General features: G+C 43.4%; 1 protein-coding gene across 6 annotated transcripts in view; it reads right to left on the bottom strand.

Moving 5' to 3' along the window:
* HERC1 (HECT and RLD domain containing E3 ubiquitin protein ligase family member 1) overlaps positions 1-21,990 on the bottom strand; it is a 181,712-nt gene that overhangs the window by 118,484 nt on the left and 41,238 nt on the right. For 5 of the 6 annotated variants that reach the window (XM_044279795.1, XM_044279796.1, XM_044279797.1 and 2 more), the window contains exons 16-25: positions 13,901-14,053; positions 11,750-11,882; positions 9,115-9,306; positions 8,275-8,496; positions 7,497-7,670; positions 6,813-6,927; positions 6,412-6,532; positions 4,457-4,628; positions 2,461-2,782; positions 1,433-1,553 (exon numbers count right to left, since the gene is read on the bottom strand). In XM_044279795.1, the coding sequence (XP_044135730.1) occupies positions 1,433-1,553; positions 2,461-2,782; positions 4,457-4,628; positions 6,412-6,532; positions 6,813-6,927; positions 7,497-7,670; positions 8,275-8,496; positions 9,115-9,306; positions 11,750-11,882; positions 13,901-14,053 (1,725 nt within the window). The remainder of the gene's footprint in view (positions 1-1,432; positions 1,554-2,460; positions 2,783-4,456; positions 4,629-6,411; positions 6,533-6,812; positions 6,928-7,496; positions 7,671-8,274; positions 8,497-9,114; positions 9,307-11,749; positions 11,883-13,900; positions 14,054-21,990) is intronic. The other variant, XM_044279800.1, reaches the window with a different exon arrangement.

Below are 21,990 nucleotides of genomic sequence, written 5' to 3'. Positions count from 1 at the left end.
CGTTACATAAGTGAAACCGTATCACCATTTGTATACCTCACATGAGCTAAAAAAATAAACACTGTAACTAAGTGCCCTATATTGCTTCAGTCTGATACATATAGCTAAAGTCAGGCTCAACGCGTTTCTGGTTCAAAAGAGTCCTCATCAATAGCTAAAGCCCATTTCTATGAACAGAGAAGCGCTCACCACCTTTTCCATATACGTACGGTAATTATCCCCCACCAGGACCCTTACAAGTGAGCTGCCGGCATTGGACAAGGACAGGATTTAGTGATATACCCATAGTGTTTGATCGGTATCTGCCCTTGTCCAGGCGGGTCGTATATCTGGCTTACCTGGTCAACCCCTTGAGACCAGAGGCAGGGGACGTATTACCAAGCTTGCAGGAATTTTGAGCAATAAGGAATTAATTTACATTTAATAGGGGTGTCTCCTACGCATTTTAATTATTGAACTATAATAAAGTTTTTTTGTTTTATTTTTAGTGTCCTTAGTTCTGTGAGCTGTATTCATTAGTGACGCAAGTTAGGCTATACAATATAATCTGCGGTGATCTTTTTTATCTAAATGTTCCCTTCAGTCATTTTTATGCTTTTCAACATTTATTTTTGTTGGTGATTTTCTGCAGTTTATTATCTCTAATTGACTCTGGACGTCCGTGTCCATTCTCATTGGTCCAACATGATTTTAAATGTCTGCTGTCCAGGCAATGAGTGTGTGAAATGCGTAGGCTTGCTGCCTGGATTTTGAATATTTTTATGGATTTTTCATGTCTACTAATAAAGAATTAGATAAAAAAAAAAAAAAAGAAGGACGGATCTCTCAAACTTTTCTACTGTTTCCCGGTGAATGCCTAGGCCGGGCGTGTGGATCCTGCTGGCTTTGGTGACCTCTGTAATACATGGTTGGGTGAGCGGTTTTCCTTTAGTTGAACACAAGAATGGGTGCTTTGTGTATCTCTTTTTAAACTGAGCCACAGGCAGGCATGTGCACTGCTGCTCAATTCAACATTTTGGGACTGCCAGAGATAGTCATGCGCTCGTAATTTGCCATCTCTGGCATCTCCACAGATTGAAAGCAGTGCCAACGTGCACACGTGACCACTTGTATTCAAATGGGGGAACACAGGGTCTTGTTCTTGTGATCAGCAAGGGCCACAGAGGTCAAATCCCACTGTTGATCACACACTTATCCTGTATACCCCCTATCTATTATACTATGTATAAAAACAAACTCAGCGGTAAGCATATAGAAATAGGCAAAAGTCATTCATAGAAAAAGAAGAACTGTAAAATAAAGTTTTTTATGGGTTTCAGATAACTTTTCTGGTATTTTTTTTTTTTTTTAACGGGGTGTTAAATTTAATATCATATTACCATAATTGTATGAGCACATTCAAACTGTGTATGCAAACCAAAAAAAACCTCACCAAGGCATATCCCTCCTCATCAGATTCAGGCTGGGAAAGGTCAGATTCACTTCTAGATTTGATAAGCCTATAGTTGGGATGTGAATGGACAGATCTCCTCTCTGCTGTTAAACTTTCACTCCTGGAAATATAAGCAGAAGGTGAGCAGATAATAAACCTGCAACAAAGTGTAATACTCCTTCATACAGTTATTTCAAAGTTACTTAGCACTAAAGCATCAGAATTGTCTTACTCTTGCCATTTATGATTAACCTCTTCCTGACATTTGACATACATGTACGTTATAATGGTAGAAGGGATGGGTTCAGGATCTGAGCCCATTACAAAAGAGGTGGGTGCTGGCTGAGTTATACAGCTGACAAATGGCTGCAGTGACCAGGATCAGCAATAACTCCAATAAGGATCATTTAACCTCATGGATGCAGTTGTCAATCACAACTGGGAAGGGGCTTCCTCTGTCCTCCAATTCCACCTCCCATAGTGAAATTGCAGGGGACTGATCAGTTATGGCAGCCTGACATTACAAACACCATAGACCGCAATACTAAAGTATTGCAGTGTATGGTATAATAAACAATCCCATGTTCAAGAGTCCTAGAGGACTAAAGTAAACAAAATGTAAAATAATTTGAAAAAAAAATTATAAGTGTAATATATATATATATACACACACACACACACACACAATTATCCTGTAATTGTACTAACCCGCACTATTTTTTTTGCAGAGTGAACGCAGTAAAACCCCAAAACAATGCCAAAATATTTACATATTAACACACATTTTTGTATTATGATATAAGATACATAAATAAAATGATGCCATTAAAAATATCGCACAACCTGCAAAAATAAATAAATACTCAAATGTCTGTGAATGGAAAAGTAAAAAAAAGCTTGTGAAAGGCGGGGAGGAAAAAAGAAACAGAAAAAAATGAAATTGGCTGTGGCAGGAAGGGGTTAAAAATTGATCAGTGTCCAATGAACCATCACAGTTAACATTATGAAAAAAAAAAAAAAACTGCTACCTTGTCATGGCTGCCGTAGCTTCGTGGGTGGCCACTGAAGAAACTTGTTGCTGCCCATCCTCTGTTGGCGTATCCAGATAGTCAATTACAGGAGTAACGCCAAGTAGGAGAAGGGCACAGCGGTGGATGACTGAATTACAAGCTGCGGTATACAGGTCCTGACCTTCTGCTAGGTGCCCACTGTCCTTTCTTTCCTGTACCAACTGCTGCGGATCCTCCTCTCTAGTACCTGGGCCAGTGGTCCCAGCTGAGCCAATACTTATTCTGTCCCGTTCTCGGCTGCGTGCCACCTCGCGGGCTGATAGGAAACATTGAAATATTTCTGTAAGATGCAACACAAGAGAGACAGGAGGGGAGCTTAGGACAGGAGAGCATTAATATCAATGACCTGGAGTGATATCACGATCACAAGGGGCTTGTGAAAAACAATACCATTTTATTTCATTCATACAGCCGAGATTGGAGTAGTTAGTTTAACTCCTGTCAACACCTAGCTCCCCTAGAAGAAATAAAGGGCACAAAAGGCCTTGAATATACTTTATATACTCATTCTTATGACAATGTGGATACATGCAAAGATGAACATGTAGATCACTTTCAATTGCCACATTATGGTACAGCAATGCCATGTAGCTTCTAAAGACTTGTGATGCACAACATCTGGCAATACCAATATGACACATTTTGGTGCCATCTAGACACACACACACACACACACACTTAGCCCACACATCACTACCAACCGTTGGTGCTCATGCTAGCTAGAGAGAAGTAGACAGAAAACTTAAGGTGCTTAAAGACGAAAGAACAAAGTTGGCTGTACCGGACAACTTTCTTACGTGACAGATGATGTTGGAGGAGAGAAGGACTGGGCATACTGAATTTCACCACCTAATTCTTTTGTTCTTAATGGAGTTAAAGGGGTTATGCCATGATTGATGTAAAAAATGAAAATCAGACAGACAATCTCTTTGTAATAAAACTAGAACCGGGCCTGTACTTCACATAGATGCAGAGATCTCCCCATTCATTGCTCCAATTGATCTGCAAGATCTATTCCAGACTGGAAGTTCAGGGGACGTGTCCTTTTTGCTGCAGCTCTCTTCCTGTAACTGCCAAAGTTTCTAACAGAAGATGTAGCTGGTGACAGCTGAAGATTTAAACTGAGCACGTGCAACCACCTCAGTGAGGTGGACAGAGAAACAAAGAAAATAAACAGCAGGTCGCGCTATACAGATACAACATTTTTAATTACATGCAATAACAAAAGTATTCAGATGCAGGTGCTGGTTTGAAAATGTAGAATATTTTTCATTGCACAACCCCTTTAAGTTACCACTAGAGGGGGCTGATGGACGATTGCTGCCCTCTGACAAAATGTCACAAAAATATGCACCAAATGTTGTATGCGGGCATCACTTGTAACATTTCAACACTACAAAACTGGCGTAGTAGAATTGATAAATGTCTCCCCTTGTGTTTAAGCCTGTGAGCACTTTTCATTTGATATAAATGAGACAGATAAAATATACTTTACCCATATGGATTCTTTAAAAAGGTTTGATGCACAAGCTAATTAGGTCACATATCTCCTTGACACATACTAGAGGCTTTAAATCAACTAAACTGGAAACACCGATGTACACATTTGCTTACGTGCTTGCATTCATATGAATTGCCTTTGTACAGTGTTTACACAGATTAAATCACTAAATAGCTATTTGTCTTTGTAATTGTTGGACGGCGGTGATCTGAATTTATTCTGATCTCCACCGTTACAGACTGTATGCAGCTCTGGGTTACAGATGTCTCCCCACTCCTGATCGCACAGTGCCAACACAATCAGGATGGCTGTTGCCTGGCACTCATGTTCTGCATATTCTTCATTTTTAAGTCTAATAAATACTTTTGTCTTTGTAATTTGTTGATATGTGCTAGTAGATCTATCCTAAGAACCAGGCTCAGCAAAATAGTAAAATCTTAAAGATATACTCACTGCCAGCAGTGAGGACCTCATGTTCACGGTCTTCCTCCTCTTCCTCCTGTTCAGGGTGCCCCTCTTCTCTTTCTCTTTCTGCTTGTTCCTCCAGTTCCGCCTCTTCATCTATAGTCCTTGTAAAAGAATTTTCTTGGGAGCTTAAATCAGCAGATTCTTGATTTTCTGATATCTGACAAGAGTATAATTAAAACAATTTAAACTCCACCAAATACTTAAGGCTACTTTCACACTGGCGTTTTGGTTTCAGTTTGTGAGATCCGTTCAGGGCACTCACAAGCGGTCCAAAATGGATCAGTTTCGCCCTAATGCATTCTGAATGGAATAAGATCCGCTCAGAATGCATCAGTTTGCCTCAGTTCAGTCTCCATTCCGCTTTGGAGACTGACACCAAAACGCTGCTTAAACTGTACAAATCAGTACATAAACTGCAATCCTTAACCTTTTCATTTGGCATTTCAGACGTGGACACAGCATGTCCATCTTGATGTCCGGGCTGTCATTATCCATACAGCGCACAGCTCCCCTTACTACAGTAACTCCCGGGAGCTAGTGCCTCCTCCTTACAGCTCCCGCCAGCTACCCCTGCTGCAGGACACTATCGCTCCGGCAGCCCGCCAAAACCAACCGATAACAAGGCTCCTTGCTGTACAGAGCTTTGTTATGCTAGTTTCACACTAGCGGCAGGGGACTCAGGCAGGCTGTTTTGGTGGGTTAACAGCCTGTCGGATCCGTCCTGCAGCTAGTTCACACAGGTGCCCCCAGACTGCCTCTCTGTCCCCATTGACTATAATGGGGGCGGAGTTCCGGCAGCGGCACGGTGAGAGACAGCCGGACTAAAAGTACTGCATGCAGTACATTTAGTCCGGCTGACTCTCGCTGTGCGCTGCTGTGCCGCCACAACTCCGCCCCCGCCCCCATTATAGTCAATTGGGACGGAGCGGCAGTCCGGGGACACACCTGAACTAGTGGCAGGTTGGATCTGACACGCTGTTCACCCGCCGGAACAGCCTGCAGGAGTCCCCTGTGAAAGTACCCATAGGGTTCATTTACACGTCCGAAGTTCTGTTCCGCATTTTGCGGAACAGAATTTCGGACCCATTCATTTCTATGCCCGGATCCGGAATTGCGAATCCGCACTTCCGGGTCCGCAATTACGTTCCCGAAAAAATAGAACATGTCCTATTGCGGACAAAATTAGGCATTTTCTATTACGTGCCGGCGATGTGCGGTCTGCAAAATGAGGAACACACATTGCCGGTGTCCGTGTTTTGCAGATCCGTGGAAGTAACTTTGCGAAGCAATAACTTTGGCTCATCGGACATGGAAACCGCCATAGATTGTTTTCATCAGGAGCCTGCACACTGCCATCATTTCTGCGTGGTTCTCCATACCGCACCAAGAACAGCGGGGTATCGACTATTGGATAAACGCCATTGAAGGGGCATTAGCATTAAAAACGCAAAACCCTTAAACTGAGTGGCCTCCGCCTCAGATACCACAGAGGATTTCTCTGGTGGAACTTATGAACATACCCTAAAGACGGGTTTACACGGGCCAAGGAGCAGTCAATTGTGAGGAAGGAAGCATTCCTTCTAGACAGTTGGCTGCTTGTTCAGTGAAGGAGACCCTCGCATTTACAGGAAGCGATCTCCTTTACAGTATTGATCACGAGGGATCGCTTATGCGATCGCTTGTCCTCAAACAGCTGCATTGTTTCTGGGCAGCAGATCGCTGTTTAGACTACACGATTTACGTGCCTGCACAAACGACAGGATGACCCGATGAACGGGTTGATCGTTCATCGCGTGATCAGTGGCACATTTAGACAGGCATAGTGTCGGAAATGAGTATTAACAAGATCGTTCGCTCCTGATAATCTAAACGAATCTCAAGCCATGTAAATCCACTTTCAGTCCCCCCAAAAAAGAAACGTGCAGTCCCCATAACCATACCCATCTCTCTCTTGATGAGGAGCGAGTTTGGATCAGTTCCATGTTCTTACAGGCAAGCAAGCGACTCCTGACCTTGTACACACATCGAAATACCTCGGCTAGGGATTTTCCTGGCTGATATCTATGTAAACAGATTAGAACAACAAGAAAACATTACAACCAGAAAAACATCTTCTCAGAGCAAGACATTGCATATTAATGATCTTTTTTACATTTCTAAAAATCCTGAATAGCTAATCTACCAAGTAATGCAGCAGTACAAGCATGTCAGATGTATTAGTATAATAACTAGGTAGTCTTGTGTCTGGAAATGCCGGGTGGAAACTCAATGGGGATTCTAGCCACTGCTATTCAAGTCTGTAACAGGAGTGAACAAGTAAGAGGGCAACTTGAAAACTGACCTGCTTTCACTGGAGGCTTGTGACAAAAGCCCTGTATGCTTTAGAAGGGCAGCAAGAACAAATCGCGATACGGTGTCCAGCAATGACTCATTAGTAACCACAGCACTGTCCCAGTCTGGAATGAAGAAACATAGGGTTTCAATTTATTATGTATTCATATATGATTAAAGGCTATGTACACCTTTAGGACAATTTTTGTAAACCTTTGGGACAATTATACTTCTTTTGAGCTAAAAATTATTTTTTTAATTGGTCTTTATAAAAAATATGGAATCCTTTTTTGTGTACATAGTTGAGATGTTCTGATAGCTGCCTATGGATTTTTCTTTTACGTCATCTGGGGAGCAGACAGACTCCTTATCTCTGCTCTCTCACATTATAAACACTCATTATAGCTCAATCCTCATCTTACTGATAAGAATGTGGCTTAAATAAGTGTTTATGACCTCTAAGTAGTTTAGAGATAAGGGTAATTAGATGACCAACACAAAGTGAAAGTACCAGTCACACAGTTAGAAAAACAGTTGACCTTTGGTGACAGAATGGCTCAATATTTTTAATAAAGGCCAATTGAAAATATGATTTTTATCCAAAAATTAGTAAAATGCAATCAAACAAAAATTGCCTCCAAAGGTGTACATAGCCTTTAAGGTTAGGTTCAACTTGTACTTATAAAACATGTACCTTTACTAATAGCATAATCCTGCATACTCATCCACAAGCTGCGTGCTGGCTCCTTTGTGGACCCAACAGCCAAATCAACCAAAATTGAAACGTCTGGTCTTAGCTTGTAATCAAATGTTTTTGGTTCCTCATTTGCAGATAATGCCACTTCCAGCAATACACTCATGCATTTGTCTGAGGAAGATATAAACTTCAATTACTAATCTATTACAATGAGGCGATGAGATAAAGCATATACAAAATGACACTTTGCAGATTTTCAGTACATAAAAGGGTTGGATTTTTATTACCTACACACTATAGGTAATAAATGTCTGTTTGCAGGGAACCCCCCTGATCACTAGAGCCATGTGAATTTAAACTCTATGGGGCTGATGGAGACAGCTGACTAGATCACTCATTTGTTTCAGAGGTCCCATAAATTCTGAATGCAGCGACACCATGTTTCCGTTTAAAATATCAGAAGCTAAACAACAGCAACAAGTTCTGGTATTGTAACCCCTCCACTCTATAAATGGTACTTAGGGCAACTCATGCACTAGTGTTAAAATAGTTTTTGGGCCACATCAGGACCCATTAACCCACATTAAAAGAGTTTAGTGGATAGCTTTTTCTTACTGATTAGCTATCCTCTGCTCCATTCAAACTTCACCTCAATGTGGGTGTGCCCTCATGAGGGACAAAGGGCTCAAAACTCTATTCCTAGCAATTGGTTGGGGTCCCAGTAATCACACATTTATCACCTAGTTCAGTGTCTTACCTTTTGGTGGCTACTTACCCAACTGAGGAACATCCATCTCAATACCATTCCCAAACAGTAGTGTCTTTAACCAGTAGTTAGTGTCCTGCTCCTCTGGTGATGTGGGTGATCCTTGCAGCATGCCCCCTAAGCAACGCCCAATCAGCAATGTAACTGTTCTCTCCAGGTCCACAAGCCACACCCAAAACTGAGCTGGTGCAGGCAACAATACACCTGCAGGGTCAACTTGTTCTGGTCCTCCTGATGGAACAAGTATACCAAGTATTAGGCTACTTTCACACTTGCGGTAGAGTGATCCGGCAAGCAGTTTGGTCGCCGGAACTGCCTGCCGGATCCGGCAAAACGTATGCCAACTGAGGATCCTGATCAGTCTTAAAAATGCCTGGTCAGAAAAACGCATTGAAATGCCGGATCCATCTTTCCGGTGTCATCCGGAAAAAGGATCCAGAGTTTTTTTCGGTATGCGCAAAGGACGGATCCGGCATTCTGGTATTTTGAATGCTGGATCCAGCACGAATATATTCCTATGGAAAAAATGCCGGATCCAGCATTCAGGCAAGTCTTCAGTTTATTTGGGCCGGAGATAAAGCCGTAGCATGCTGCAGTTTTATCTTTTGCCTGATCAGTCAAAAAGACTGAACTGAAGACATCCTGAACGGATTACTCTTAATTCAGAATGCATGGGGATGAAACTGATCAGTTATTTGGAGGTATAGAGCTTCTAGGACGGAACTCTATGCCGGAAAAGAAAAATGCAAGTGTGAAAGTACCCTTAGTATAAGTATTACTAAACTAAATCAGGGCACAGGTCTACTGCCAATGTGCGAAGTCGCACTATTGCCTTGATAAGATACCCACCATGTAGAGGCCATTGTAGCTCCTGATCCTCCAAAAGAACAGCTGCAGGCAGCAATCTATTGAGGCAATCTAGTGGAGGCAGTAGGTCCAGTAGGTAACTGAGCAATGGTCTGGCCACCCAAACTGGCAGTAACAGCAATGCATTGATAAGCTGACACAGCATGCTGCCAGCTGCAGACACATAAACAACATCTAAACAGAGAAAAGATTACAAGTTTGATTTCAACATTTCACCTGTATTACAAGCTAAATTCACTTGAGGTAAAAATTATGCATACTGTAAAAAATGGGGGAGATAGGCTACTGTTTAACCCCTTCAGGACCCTGCCATTTTTCACCTTAAGGACTATTTTTTGCAAATCTGAAATGTGTCACTTTATGTGGTGATAACTTTAAAACGCTTTTACTTATCCAAGCCATTCTGAGATTGCTTTCTCGTCACATTTTGTACTTCATGACAGTGGCAAAATTTAGTCAAAATATTTCATTGGAAAATTTCAATTTCTCTGCTTTTAAAACAGATAGTGGTACCTCCTAAAATAGTTATTACTTTACATTTCCCATATGTCTACTTCAGGTTTAGATCATTTTCTAAATAATGACAGTTTCCAAAACACATTTTTTAAGGACCAGTTCAGGTCTAAAGTCACTTTGTGAGGATTACATAATAGAAACCACCCATAAATTGCCCCATTTTTGAAACTACACCCCTCAAGGTATTAAAAACTGATTTTACAAACTTTGGTAACCTTTTAGGTGAAATGTAGATGTAGATGAAATATCACATTTTTTGGCAGATTTTTCATTTTAATCAATTTTTTCCAGTTACAAAGCAAGGGTTAACAGCCAAACAAAACTCAATATTTATGGCCCTGATTCTGTAGTTTACAGAAACGCCCCATACGTGGTCGTAAACTGCGCAAAAGGAAAGGAACGCCATATGGTTTTTGGAAGGGCAGATTTCACTGGGATAATTTGAAGTTGCCATGTCATATTTGAAGACCCCCTGATGCACCCCTAGAGTAGAAACTCACAAAAAGTTACCCCATTTTGGAAACTACGGGATAAGGGGCAGTTTTGTTGGTACTATTTTAGGGTACATATGATTTTGGGCTGCTCTATATTACACTTTTTGTGAGGCAAGGTAACAAAAAAATAGCTGTTTTGGCACAGTTTTCATTTTTTGTTATTTACATCGTTCATCTGACAGGTTAGATCATGTGGTATTTTTATAGAGCAGGTTGTTACGGATGCGACAATACCAAATATATGGTTGTTTGTTTCAGTTTTACATAATAAAGCATTTTTGAAAGAAATTATTTTTTAGTGTCTCCATATTCTGAAAGCCATAATTATTTTTATTTTTTGGGCGACTGTCTTATGTAGGGGCTCATTTTTTTCAGTATGAGATGACGGTTTGATTGGTACTATGTTAGGGTGCATATGACTTTTTGATTGCTTGGTATTACACTTTTTGTCACACACTATTTTTTTTAAATCTTTTTACGGTGTTCACCTGAAGGGTTATGTCATGTGATATTTATATACAGCAGGTTCTAACGGATGGACTTAATATGTATACTTTTTTATTATTTAAGTTTTACACAATATAATTTTTGAAGAGAAAAAAATAAAATATATATATAATAATAATAATAATAATAATAATAATAATAATAATAAAAGCATGTTTTAGTGTCTCCATAGTCTGAGAGCCATAGCTTTTACGTTTTTGGGCGGGATGAGGTGACTGTTAGATTGGTACAATTTTGGGGGGCATACACCTTTTTAATCGCTTACTGTTGCACTTTTAGCGATGTAAGGTGACAAAAAATATATATATTTTTAGCACAGTTTTTATTTTTATATTTTGATTTTTTTTCACCTGAGGGGTTAGGTAATGTGATATTTTTATAAACCGATTGATACAAACGCGGCAATTCCTATTTTTTTAACTTTATTTTGGGGGAAAGGCCGCTTTTTTTTTTTTACTTCATACTTTTTAAAAAAATTGTCAAACTATTTTTTTTAACTTCTTTTTTCACTTTTCTGTCCCACTCTGGGACTTCAACTTTTGGGGTCTAATCTCCTTTACAATGTATTGTGATGCATTGGCTGTAAGTGTATTACACACTGTAATACACTTACAGATTTCTGCCTGTGAGATCCAGGGGGCTGGATCTCACAGGCTGTCACAGAAGGCAGCCACAATGCCTAAGGAAGGCATTGGGCTGCCTTCCCTGCCATCTGGTCCCCGTCACAGCAGCGCGGGGACCCGATGTCCACCCCGCACCAGTCAGGATACCGCACGTGCCCAGTGTAAGGGTTAATGCGCCGGCATCAGTGTTTTCACAGATGCCGGCGTATTCAGCAGGGACCAGGCTGTCAGTGACTGCCGGGTCCATGCTGCTGATCGGGCGGGTGCAGGAGCACATGTACGTCACAGGTCCTTAAGTCACGGCCAGATATGACGTACATGTATATCATGGGTCCTTAAGGGGTTAAAATACAGAAAGACGGTTGAAATAGCAGGTTAAGTTACGACTATAATAAAACGAATGAACTGTACAGCATGTGTGTTCATGGTGTCTGTCTGTAATGCATCATAATACACCTGTTCTGCAGCAGCACATACCACGCAGTTTTTCACCCACACTCCCATTGCATGGGCTTTCCCTCAAAAGCGTAGCAGACCGGGAGTAGATGTCTGTTGCATGAGGAAGCAGGAGCTGTAGATGTTTGTGAAGCAAAGCAACACTGCTGGAGTTCTGAAAAAAGTCGTTAACATAAGCTCAGAGAAAACAAGGCTATGGAAACACACATGAAATAAATAGCCCGTACTCTGAGACCATGTTAATATTGCATCTCGGAACAAAACTGCAAATCTAAATCTGTCCATCTAAGGCAGGGATCAGAAACCTCCAGCACTCCAGCTGTTGTGAAACTACAATTCCCAGCATGCTCCATTCCTTTCAATGTGAGTTCTTAGAAAAGCAGAGCAAGTATGCATGTTAGCGGTAGTAGTTTCACAACAGCTTGAGTGCCAGAGGTTGCTGACCCCTGATCTAAGGCAATACATACACAATAGCCTCCATACAAATTACTATCAAGTAAATAAAATAAAATGACTTGTTGCCATTGCCCAACCTAGTCTGCTATAACCACGTTTCCCCCAGAACCTGGAATGGCAAGTGGCTCCCTCATATCTGACCCAAACGGAACTTTTACATTTTAGTTTACACTTAGGCTTACAACCCTTACTTACAGTATATGTCCTATATTGCGGACATGCTAGTGGTGATCTAGCCGTGCATGTCCACATCTCTATAGGGTAAAAAGAGGTGACAGAATCCTTTTAAGTACAATTTTAAGTATCAGCACTAAATTTGGCATTTCTCACAGGTAGGGTTAAAGCTTTAGTTTCAGATATACCTGGCAACAAAACCAAGAGTACAAAGTCATCAGAAAATAAAACCATGATCCAAAGTACAAGATTAGAGTGGGTTGCTGCGCCATGTTAAAGGGAACCGATCATGTTGAACATGGTGTCTGAGCTGAAGGCAGCATGCTATAAAGCAGGAGGAGCTGAGCAAAGTGATATATCGTTTTTATGAGAAGATTCAATAAAATCTGTAATTTTAATTTATTTCCATGTACATTCCAGACGTTGAAGTTAAGGAGTTGGACCAGCCTTCCTTCTACGACTGTGTATACAGAGATAGCGGTCATTCACTGATAGGACAGCCTCCTTTAATTCAAATCCCAGAAATTTAAACAAATGAAATATGGATTATACTTATTCATTTTCCAAAAAAACTATACATTAATCTGCTCAGGTCCTCCTGCTTTATAACATGCTGCCCGCTGATTATTTTGCATTTTAATGGTGACAGGCTGTGTTTCAAATATCAGAAGCTAAGCAACGGCAACAAGTCCTGGTATTGTAACCCCTTCCCTCCATCAAAGGTGCTTAGTGCAACTCATGCACTAGTGTTAACGGGGTTTTCTGGGACACACCAGGACCCATCAACGCTAGTGGTTGCGAGGATTGGTTGCTATTGCATAGTGATGAGCAAACTTCAAGCTCTGACGTTAGAGTCCAGGTGTCTGTATATGCTGAATTGCGTTATGGATTCCGTTACCACGGACCATTACACAATTTCATGATGGATCATAATAGAAGTCTATGGCCAGCATAACATATCCTTCCAGTTACCGACACCCAAACTTCAAAACTTGAAGTTCGCTCATCACTACTCTTGAACACAGACACAGGACATGACACCTCTCTTCGTTAATTCTACGTCCGCCAAAGTCCTTCAGTCTGAATACCAGGTTTCTGGTCTAGTTTACGGACAGGTACTATACATCACTTCCACAGCCCAGGGCAGGAAAGGGTCCAGAACTACTTGTCTCCCTGGCAAATGATTAGATAAAGTGGACTGCATGCCTATAGGAGATGACATTGTAACCTTACTGGAAGCTACCTAGACATTGTAACCTTATTGGAAGCTACCTTCTGCAGGCAGATTAGGATAATTAAGGTGGGTTGATGGGTCCCGCAGGATCCAGAAAAAAAACCTTTAAATGTTATACAGACAGTACAGATGTCTTTCTTCATCAGACATATGCAACCAGGCAAGGTACATGGGCTTTTACTGCACTTACACTGTTGCATACTTCACAATGCACAAGAATTCAGGCAGCACAGAGAAATTTCTGAATATCCTCGCCACACAATCCTAAACTACATCCATCATTGTATTTTGTCAGAGACATTACATACCTCACTTATGTTGTTCGTATGGCAATAAGCTAGTAGTTGTTTCTGCAAAGAGCAAAGCAGCTCGTGAAGATGGGCCGGTTGGCTGTTTTCTGATGAGGAGGCTCCTACAATTAACTTATCACTATTTTTCTCCAATTCTCCAAAAGCTTGGTCCTAAAGCACAGAAAATACATGAAAAGTCAATTGAAAGCAGCACACACAAGCTCAAATCAATCACATTTACCAGTAGTCCTGTATGATCAATATACAAACCTCTACCACAGTTTTTTCTTTTTTTTAAATCAAATCTTTAAGATTTTCTTCTAAGATTGGTTCAAATGTAAAACATTATACATATGTATAATAAACAATAACAGAAGAACAACAGAGTACACTCTTGACCTAATTCAGATTGCTACAGACATATGCATCTATTCGCGAAAATAGAAGTAAATTGCATAAGTACTTACAATTCGTGGTAAAGGAATAACAGTAAAAACAGATGGTCCTCTGTCGCAGTTTGTATTATCTGAAATTAGTTTAACCCACTGCACAATTGTTGAGTTTGAGGCCTACATTTTACTAGACACGTATGACAATGCTTGAGTAATAATGGCTAACATGCAGGAGTCACTCCTGTGCTACCATGGTCCATACAGTGATCAGCCTGCCACTTCAGCCATGGACTCCACACACCCAGATATTTATCATGGGACAAGGATACCCAACTAGACATCTCTTCTAGCTGACGTATTTCCTGTACCTTATCAATCCAGTCTGATAGTTGCGGAATTTTGCTAGCAAGCCAAAACCTTGGGATTAATAATTTTGCCGCAGCAACTAGAGAGGCCAACAGTGAGTGTCTCGCTAGAGCAAACTTAACATCTGGTAAATTTAGTAAAACCACTAAAGGGGCGAGCAAAGATGAAGAGGGACTTATTTCTTGAATGTGCCTTGAGATCAAATCCCAGAATGGACAGTCCCACCAAATATGTAGTAAAGTGCCCCTAGCATCCTTGCATCTCCAACACTGATCAGACTGTGAGGGGTCCATGGCATGGAGTTTTACCGGTGTGTTATACCACCTGGTAACCACCTTGTAAGCATTCTCCTGAATCCTAACACACCTAGAATACCCATGTGAATGACACAAAATCAAAATGTGTGTTGCTATCAAATGTGACATTTAACTCCTTTTCCCATTGGGAGATAAATAAGGGTCTGGCAAGATCTTACCACAGTTTTTTCTTAAAGACAGTTCAAGGAAATTTTTCTATAAAAAGTATGTTTGGAAAACCACTAACCCAGCGATGTTCAACCTGCGGCCCTCCAGCTGTTGCAAAACTACAACTCCCAGTATGCCTGTAGAGCCTACAGCTAGTAGGGCATTCTGGGAGTTGTAGTTTTTCAATAGCTGGAGGGCCACAGGTTGATCATCCCTGCACTACCCCATTCATGTATGCTCCTTCTAGAAGGGCCTTGCTATTGCTATTATTAAAGGAGTTTTCCAGTACTTGTATAATTATGACCTAGCAGAATAGGTCAGGATAGGCCATCAATATCAGATCATCGGGGGTCTGACACTCAGCACCCTTCAGGCAGCCTCTAGCACCAGTAATTATACAGCAAACCAAAGGATCCACTATCTGTGTAGTTTCCTTTGTCAGTAGAATGCTCAACACCAACATTAGAATAATATGCGGGTAGGTTAGCATACAAAAAACTGGTGACAAGTTCTCAAAGAGATGCTGAAAACTAGATTTTTGTACTTACCGTAAAATCAGTTTCTCTTCCGTTCATTGGAGGACACAGGCTTGACCATAGGTATAGCTGTTGCCACTAAGCACACAAATGGTAAGCTCCTCCCTCTTCAGCTATATCCCTTCCTGCAGGGTCTACGCTAAATCAGTTAGTGCAAAAGCAGAAGAAGCAAGACAAAAACAGGAAAACCAAACTATGTACAAGCCCAGAATAGGCCCGTAAACAAGAGAACGGGTGTGAGCTGTGTCCCCCAATAAATGGAAGAGAAACAGAAAACGCAAAGGTGTGTACTCTGTAAAATTTGGAAAAAGTGTGCAAAGACGACCAGGTAGCTGCCTTGCATACATGAAGGGCTGAAGCCCCTCACTGCCTGAGACGAATGAGCAGTCACCCGGAAGGGTGGGGCCTGGTCACTGACACTGTACACTTCCACAATGGTCAAACTATTCAATCAGGAAATTGAAGTTTTAGACGCAGCCAGCCCTCGTCTCGGCCACTCTGGAATGACGAACAGGGAATCGGTCCGCCGGAATGAAGCCGTCTGGAACAGATAGATGCGAATGTCTCGTACCACATCCAGAGTGTGGAGCGACTGCTCACGAGGATGAGATGGGTCAGGACAAAACTAAGGGAGAATAATTTATTCATTGAGATGGAATGCAGACAAAACCTTCGGAAGGGAGGACTGAACAGGGCGAAGGACTACTTTGTCCTGCTAGAGGATCAGGAAAGGCGACAGACAGGAAAGAGCAGCGAGTTCCGACAACCTGCCACAAAAAAGGCCACCTTGTAGGACAGAAAGCAAAGCGACACCCGCTGCAAAAGGGTCAAAACAGTGAAGACTGGAGAGTGCTGAGCACTAATTAAGATCCCAAGGATTCAACAGAAGACGGAAAAGGGGCGCAGCATGCGCAACCCCCTGCAGAAAGGTCCGAACCGCAGAGAGCGAAGCTCTGCTGAAAAAGAATTGAGAAAGCCGAAACTTGCGCTTTGAGAGAGCTGAGAGCCAGCCCTAAGTCCATGCCCAACTGCAGGAAAGACAGGAGTCGCAGCAACAAGAAATGAATGGGAGACAGCTGGTGACCAAAATCACCCCAGGAAACAGCTGAAGGAGCAGGAAGAACTTCATGCCCCGCCCCAAAATTGAGTCTACCCGCGCAGGTCTGGCTCTCTGCCGTCCCTACAAAGAGGGCCGGCCCCCCCCCACCCCGCTTGTGGTAACCACGCTTAACATTAAATCCCTGGCCAAACTGAGATGCCGGCCAGGAGAAAGCCTGGGAGTAGGCCGCAGAAAAGCCATCTCCTGGGTGGGAATGCAGGCAGCCAGGACTACCTGAAATCCCGCTAGAAGGAAAGAAATATAAAAATTTTAAAAAAAGGGAAAAAATAAATAAAATCAGCAGACCTGCAAAGCAGGGAGGTATGCTTCCTACACTCACTAATCCAAAACGGATTTAGCTTAGTCCCTGTAGGAAGGGTATAGTGGCAACAGCTATACCCATGTTCAAGCCTGTGTTCCCCAATGATACGGATGAGAAACTTCTATATCAGGGGTAGTCAAGTACTTTTTGTAAAAGGTCCACAAACCCGAGTCTGCCATCGGGTGAAGGTTCAAGCCGCAAATAAAAATGGGACAAAACCAGTGGCTCGTGTCCGTGGCAAATTGTCTTTTTCTAACAAGCCACGGCTCTAATCCCGCCCAATTCCCTTAGGGCCCTAACACAATAGAAATGTCTCCTTATTAACATCTCAGAACAGTGATGCCCCTTATTGTCCCCCTAGACCAGTGATGGCTAACCTCCGGCACTCCAGCTGTGGTGAAACTACGACTCCCAGCATGCTCCATTCATTTCTATGGAGTTCTGAGAACAGCCAAGCAAGTGTGCATCTTGGGAGTTGTAGTTTTACCACAGCTGAAGTGCCGAAGGTTAGCAGTCACAGCCCTAGACAGCAATTGTGCCCCTTAGTGCCTCTAAAACATAATGATTCCCCTTTAGTGCCCCTCACAGGAGTACGATACCCTGCTCACTGCTGATGTTGCAACGGTTTGCAGGTAAACAGACAAGAGAAGCTTTCCCTTCATACAGCCGATTCTCATCCTTAGGATAAGGTTCCATTCACACATCCGTAAAGTGTTTTGCGGACCGCACATCACCGGCACTAATAGAATATGCCTATTCTTGTCCGCAATTGCGGAAAATAATAGGACATGTTCTATTTTTTCGGGAACGGAAATGCGGACCACATCATGCGGCCCCATAGAAATAAACGTTCTGCAAAATGCAGAACGAAATAGCGGATGTGTGAATGGGGCCTAAGTCATCAATATAAACAAAGCGGACAATCCCATGAAGTGCCCCCTCATAGTTATACAATCTTTTTCTCCCACACAATAGTATGTACCCTTAAGTGACCCCCACACATATGTGACGGCCCTTAAGTGCTCCCTCAAAGTAATGTCAACTTAAGTAGTTCCCTCAAGTTAGTGGGAAGGTTAATGGGGTAGTGAACTGAAGAAGCTTCTCACAGCTCTGTGGCTCCGGCTCCCGACTCCGCACCGCGCTGTACTAGAGTGGGCAGGGCCTGGCGTGCACACATGCATGCTGGGAAGATTATGTGACACCTGCGGACTGCTGACTCGCCGAGCACCCTGCAGGAAAGGTAAGTATAGCGATTCTTCGGGAGGGGGAGAGGGGGGGGGGAATCTATTTGCAAAGGATGGCCATGGGGCTTAGGGCTGATGGCACTGGCTCTGGGGGACATATGGCAGAATAGATGATGGCAAATGCCACATGGGGCTTGGGGCTGATGGCACTGGCTCTCTGGCGGACATATGGCAGATGATGGAAAAGCCGGAATTAGACTTACCGGTAATTCAGTTTCCACGAGATCACCACGACGGCCACTAGGAGATTGACCCCTGACCTCTGTAGGGGCAGGAACAGAGAGAGGGTTTAAATCCCCCCCTCCCACCACCAGTGTGTTCAAAATTACAGAGACAGAAAAAAGGTGGTGAGAAAAAACTAAATAAATCAAGAGGGTATTACTTCATAACCTCCCAACTAAGGACTAAATTAAGGGTAGGGAATATGTGCCGTCGTGGTGATTTGTGGAAACTGAATTACCGGTAAGTATAATTCCGGCTTTCCACCTCATCACCACCGCCTGAAGGACTTTACGTCCAAAAGACAAGTCTGAACTAGACAGGTCTAGTCTATAATGTTTTGTAAAGGTGTGAATGTTGGACCAAGTAGCAGCTTTACAGATGTCCTCTAGAGAAGCTCCGGCCCGCTCGGCCTGGGAGGAGGACATAGCTTGGGTAGAGTGAGCTCTTAGATTTGAGGGGCATCTCATAACAGATAGAAATGGAATCTTTAATCCATCGTGCTAGAGAAGACCTAGAGGCTTTTAGACCCTTATTCTTACCTGAGAACAAGACAAATAGATTGTTGGTTTTACGGAATCCTTTTGTAACTTCAAGATACCGTAAGACCGAGCGTCTTACATCTAGTGAGTGGAAACTAGATTCTCTATTGTTAGAGGGATTACCACAAAAGGAAGGCAAAACCATCTCCTGGTTTCGGTGGAAATCGGATACTACTTTAGGAAGAAACCCGGGATCTAGCTTAAGAATAATTCTATCGTTGGTGATGCGGAGATAGGGTTCTTGTATTGATAAAGCTTGAATTTCGCCTAGCCTTCATGCAGACGTGATGGCAACCAGAAACGTGGTCTTTAGAGATAGATGTTTGGTGGAGCAACTTGACAGGGGCTCAAAAGGGGCGAGTGTCAGGCCTGTGAGCACTGTATTGAGGTCCCAGTTCGGGATCTGGGATTTTAGAGAAGGGCGTAGCCGAGAGGCTGCTTTCATAAATCTTCTGATCCAGCGGTGGTTGGCTAGATCTTGATCGAAGAAACAAGCTAGGGACAAGCCGAGACTTGTACCTTCAAGGTGGAGGGTCTAAGACCTAATTCGAGACCCTGCTGGAGGAAGTCCAGGATCTTCTGAAAATTAGGCTGCTCTAAGTTCGGGGCAGGGTTACCGATCCAGGAGCAAAACCTCTTCCAAATCTTCAGATAGATCGAGAAGGTAACCTTCTTTCTGCTCGCTTTCAAGGTAGATATTACTCGATCGGAAAGACCCTGTGATTTCAACCTCTGGACCTCAGGATCCAAGCTGATAATTTGAGGAAAATCGGGTTTGAGTGTAAGATTGGCCCTTGATGAAGCAGGTCCCTCCGGGAAGGAAGAGGTCATGGGTCCTCTACTGACAGGTTTTTTAAGGAAGGGAACCAGCTCCTCTTCGGCCAATAAGGGGCTATTAATATTAGAGTTGTATTCTCTCGGTTGAGCTTCTGAATTATCCTGGGAAGTAGAGGCAGGGGTGGGAATGCATAACAGAGGTCCCAGTCCCATTGTATTGTGAGCGCGTCCAGCGCCCAAGGATTGTCCCGTCGGTTCAAGGAACAGAACGTTGGTACCTTTGTGTTCCTCTTGGAGGCGAGCAGGTCCACTTGGGGGGGTGCCCCATCTTTCTATTAGTATCTGGAACACGTCCTGGTTTAGAGACCATTCGGTGTGGTCTATTAACTGCCAACTGAGAAAGCCTGCTTCCACGTTCAGTGCTCCTTTCAAGTGAATCGCGGAGATGGATCTTACGTGGGACTCCACCCAATTAAAGATCTTCCTTGACACGGACATCAGCATTGCTGATCTCGTCCCTCCTTGGTGAGAGAGGTATGCTACTGTCGTAGTATTGTCGGAAAGAATTATTACATGCTGGCCCTCGAGTAGGTACTCTGCGGCTTTCAGAGCTTTCCAAACCGCTTTCAGTTCTCTGAAGTTCGAAGATTGAGAGGGGGTTGTTGGCATCCAGGAACCCTGAAAGAAATGCTCTCCCACTTTCGCTCCCCATCCTTTTTCGCTTGCGTCTGTAAGCACTTGTATGTAGGGAGTCTTCTCCCAGGGAACTCCTAAGGACAGGTTGTTTGTATTCTTCCACCAGTCTAGGGAGACCTTCACCGCTGGAGGGATCAGCACCTTGTGATCCAAAGAAGACTGCTGCCTGTTCCAAATTCTGAGAATACACGACTGGAGAGATCGGAAGTGGGATTGGCTCCATGGGACAGACGGAAGGCAGGACGAGAAGACCGAGAAGACTCATGGCTTCCCTTATGGGACAAGACCTCCTATTCTGAAACAGTCGGACTTTCAACTGGAGGTTTCTGACCTTGTCTGGTGGGAGAAAGGTATGTTGAACCCGGGAATCCAGGACGACCCCTAAAAACTGGATTGTGCTGGAAGGTAGAAGATTTGATTTCTTCTGGTTCACCAACCACCCTAGATCGTCCAGGTATGGTATGATCACCAGTCCCTTGCGCCTCAGGAAGGCCACCATTTCGACCACCAGTTTCGTGAAGACTCTGGGAGCAGATGATATCCCAAAGGGAAGGGACGTAAACTGGAAGTGAAAGGTTACTCCCCTGTGGTCTTGGATGGCAAATCTTAAAAACTTTTGAGAATTTGGATGGACTGGGACGTGGTAGTAAGCATCCCGTAGATCTACTGTACACATCAGAGAATCTTTCCCTATTAAGGGTATCAGGGATTTCAGGGATTCCATCCTGAATTTCCGATATACTATGAACTTGTTCAGGGCCGTTAGATTTATAATGGTCCGGAATGAGCCTCCTTTCTTTTCTACCAGGAAGAGATTCGAGTAGAACCCCTGTCTTAGCTGTGTTGATGGGCATATGGGCATAACAGTGCACAGATCCCCCCTCCCCATAGCAGTGCCATACACAGATCCCCCCCTCCCCATAGCAGTGCCATACACAGATCCCCCCTTCCCATAGCAGTGCCATACACAGATCCCCCCTCCCCATAGCAGTGCCATACACAGATCCCCCCTCCCCATAGCAGTGCCATACACAGATCCCCCCTCCCCATAGCAGTGCCATACACAGATCCCCCCTCCCCATAGCAGTGCCATACACAGATCCCCCCTCCCCATAGCAGTGCCATACACAGATTCCCCCCTCCCCATAGCAGTGCCATACACAGATCCCCCCTCCCCATAGCAGTGCCATACACAGATCCCCCTCCCCATAGCAGTGCCATACACAGATCCCCCTCCCCATAGCAGTGCCATACACAGATCCCCCTCCCCATAACAGCCCCGGCCCCGCTGCTCACAGCAGACTAATCTGGCAGTAACTTTTACTCAGCGTCAGTGCATCTTTATTACCTTACAATGAAGCTCAGGTAACAGGCAGAGTGGGCGGCGGCGTAACGTCACTCACTCACGTGACACACCTGCTCCGCCCACTTTATGAATGAAGGAGGCGGAG

The sequence above is a fragment of the Bufo gargarizans genome, chromosome 2 (genome assembly GCF_014858855.1).
Source record: "Bufo gargarizans isolate SCDJY-AF-19 chromosome 2, ASM1485885v1, whole genome shotgun sequence".
Taxonomy (NCBI): Eukaryota; Metazoa; Chordata; class Amphibia; order Anura; family Bufonidae; genus Bufo; species Bufo gargarizans.
This window is presented reverse-complemented; position numbering and strand designations above follow the sequence as displayed.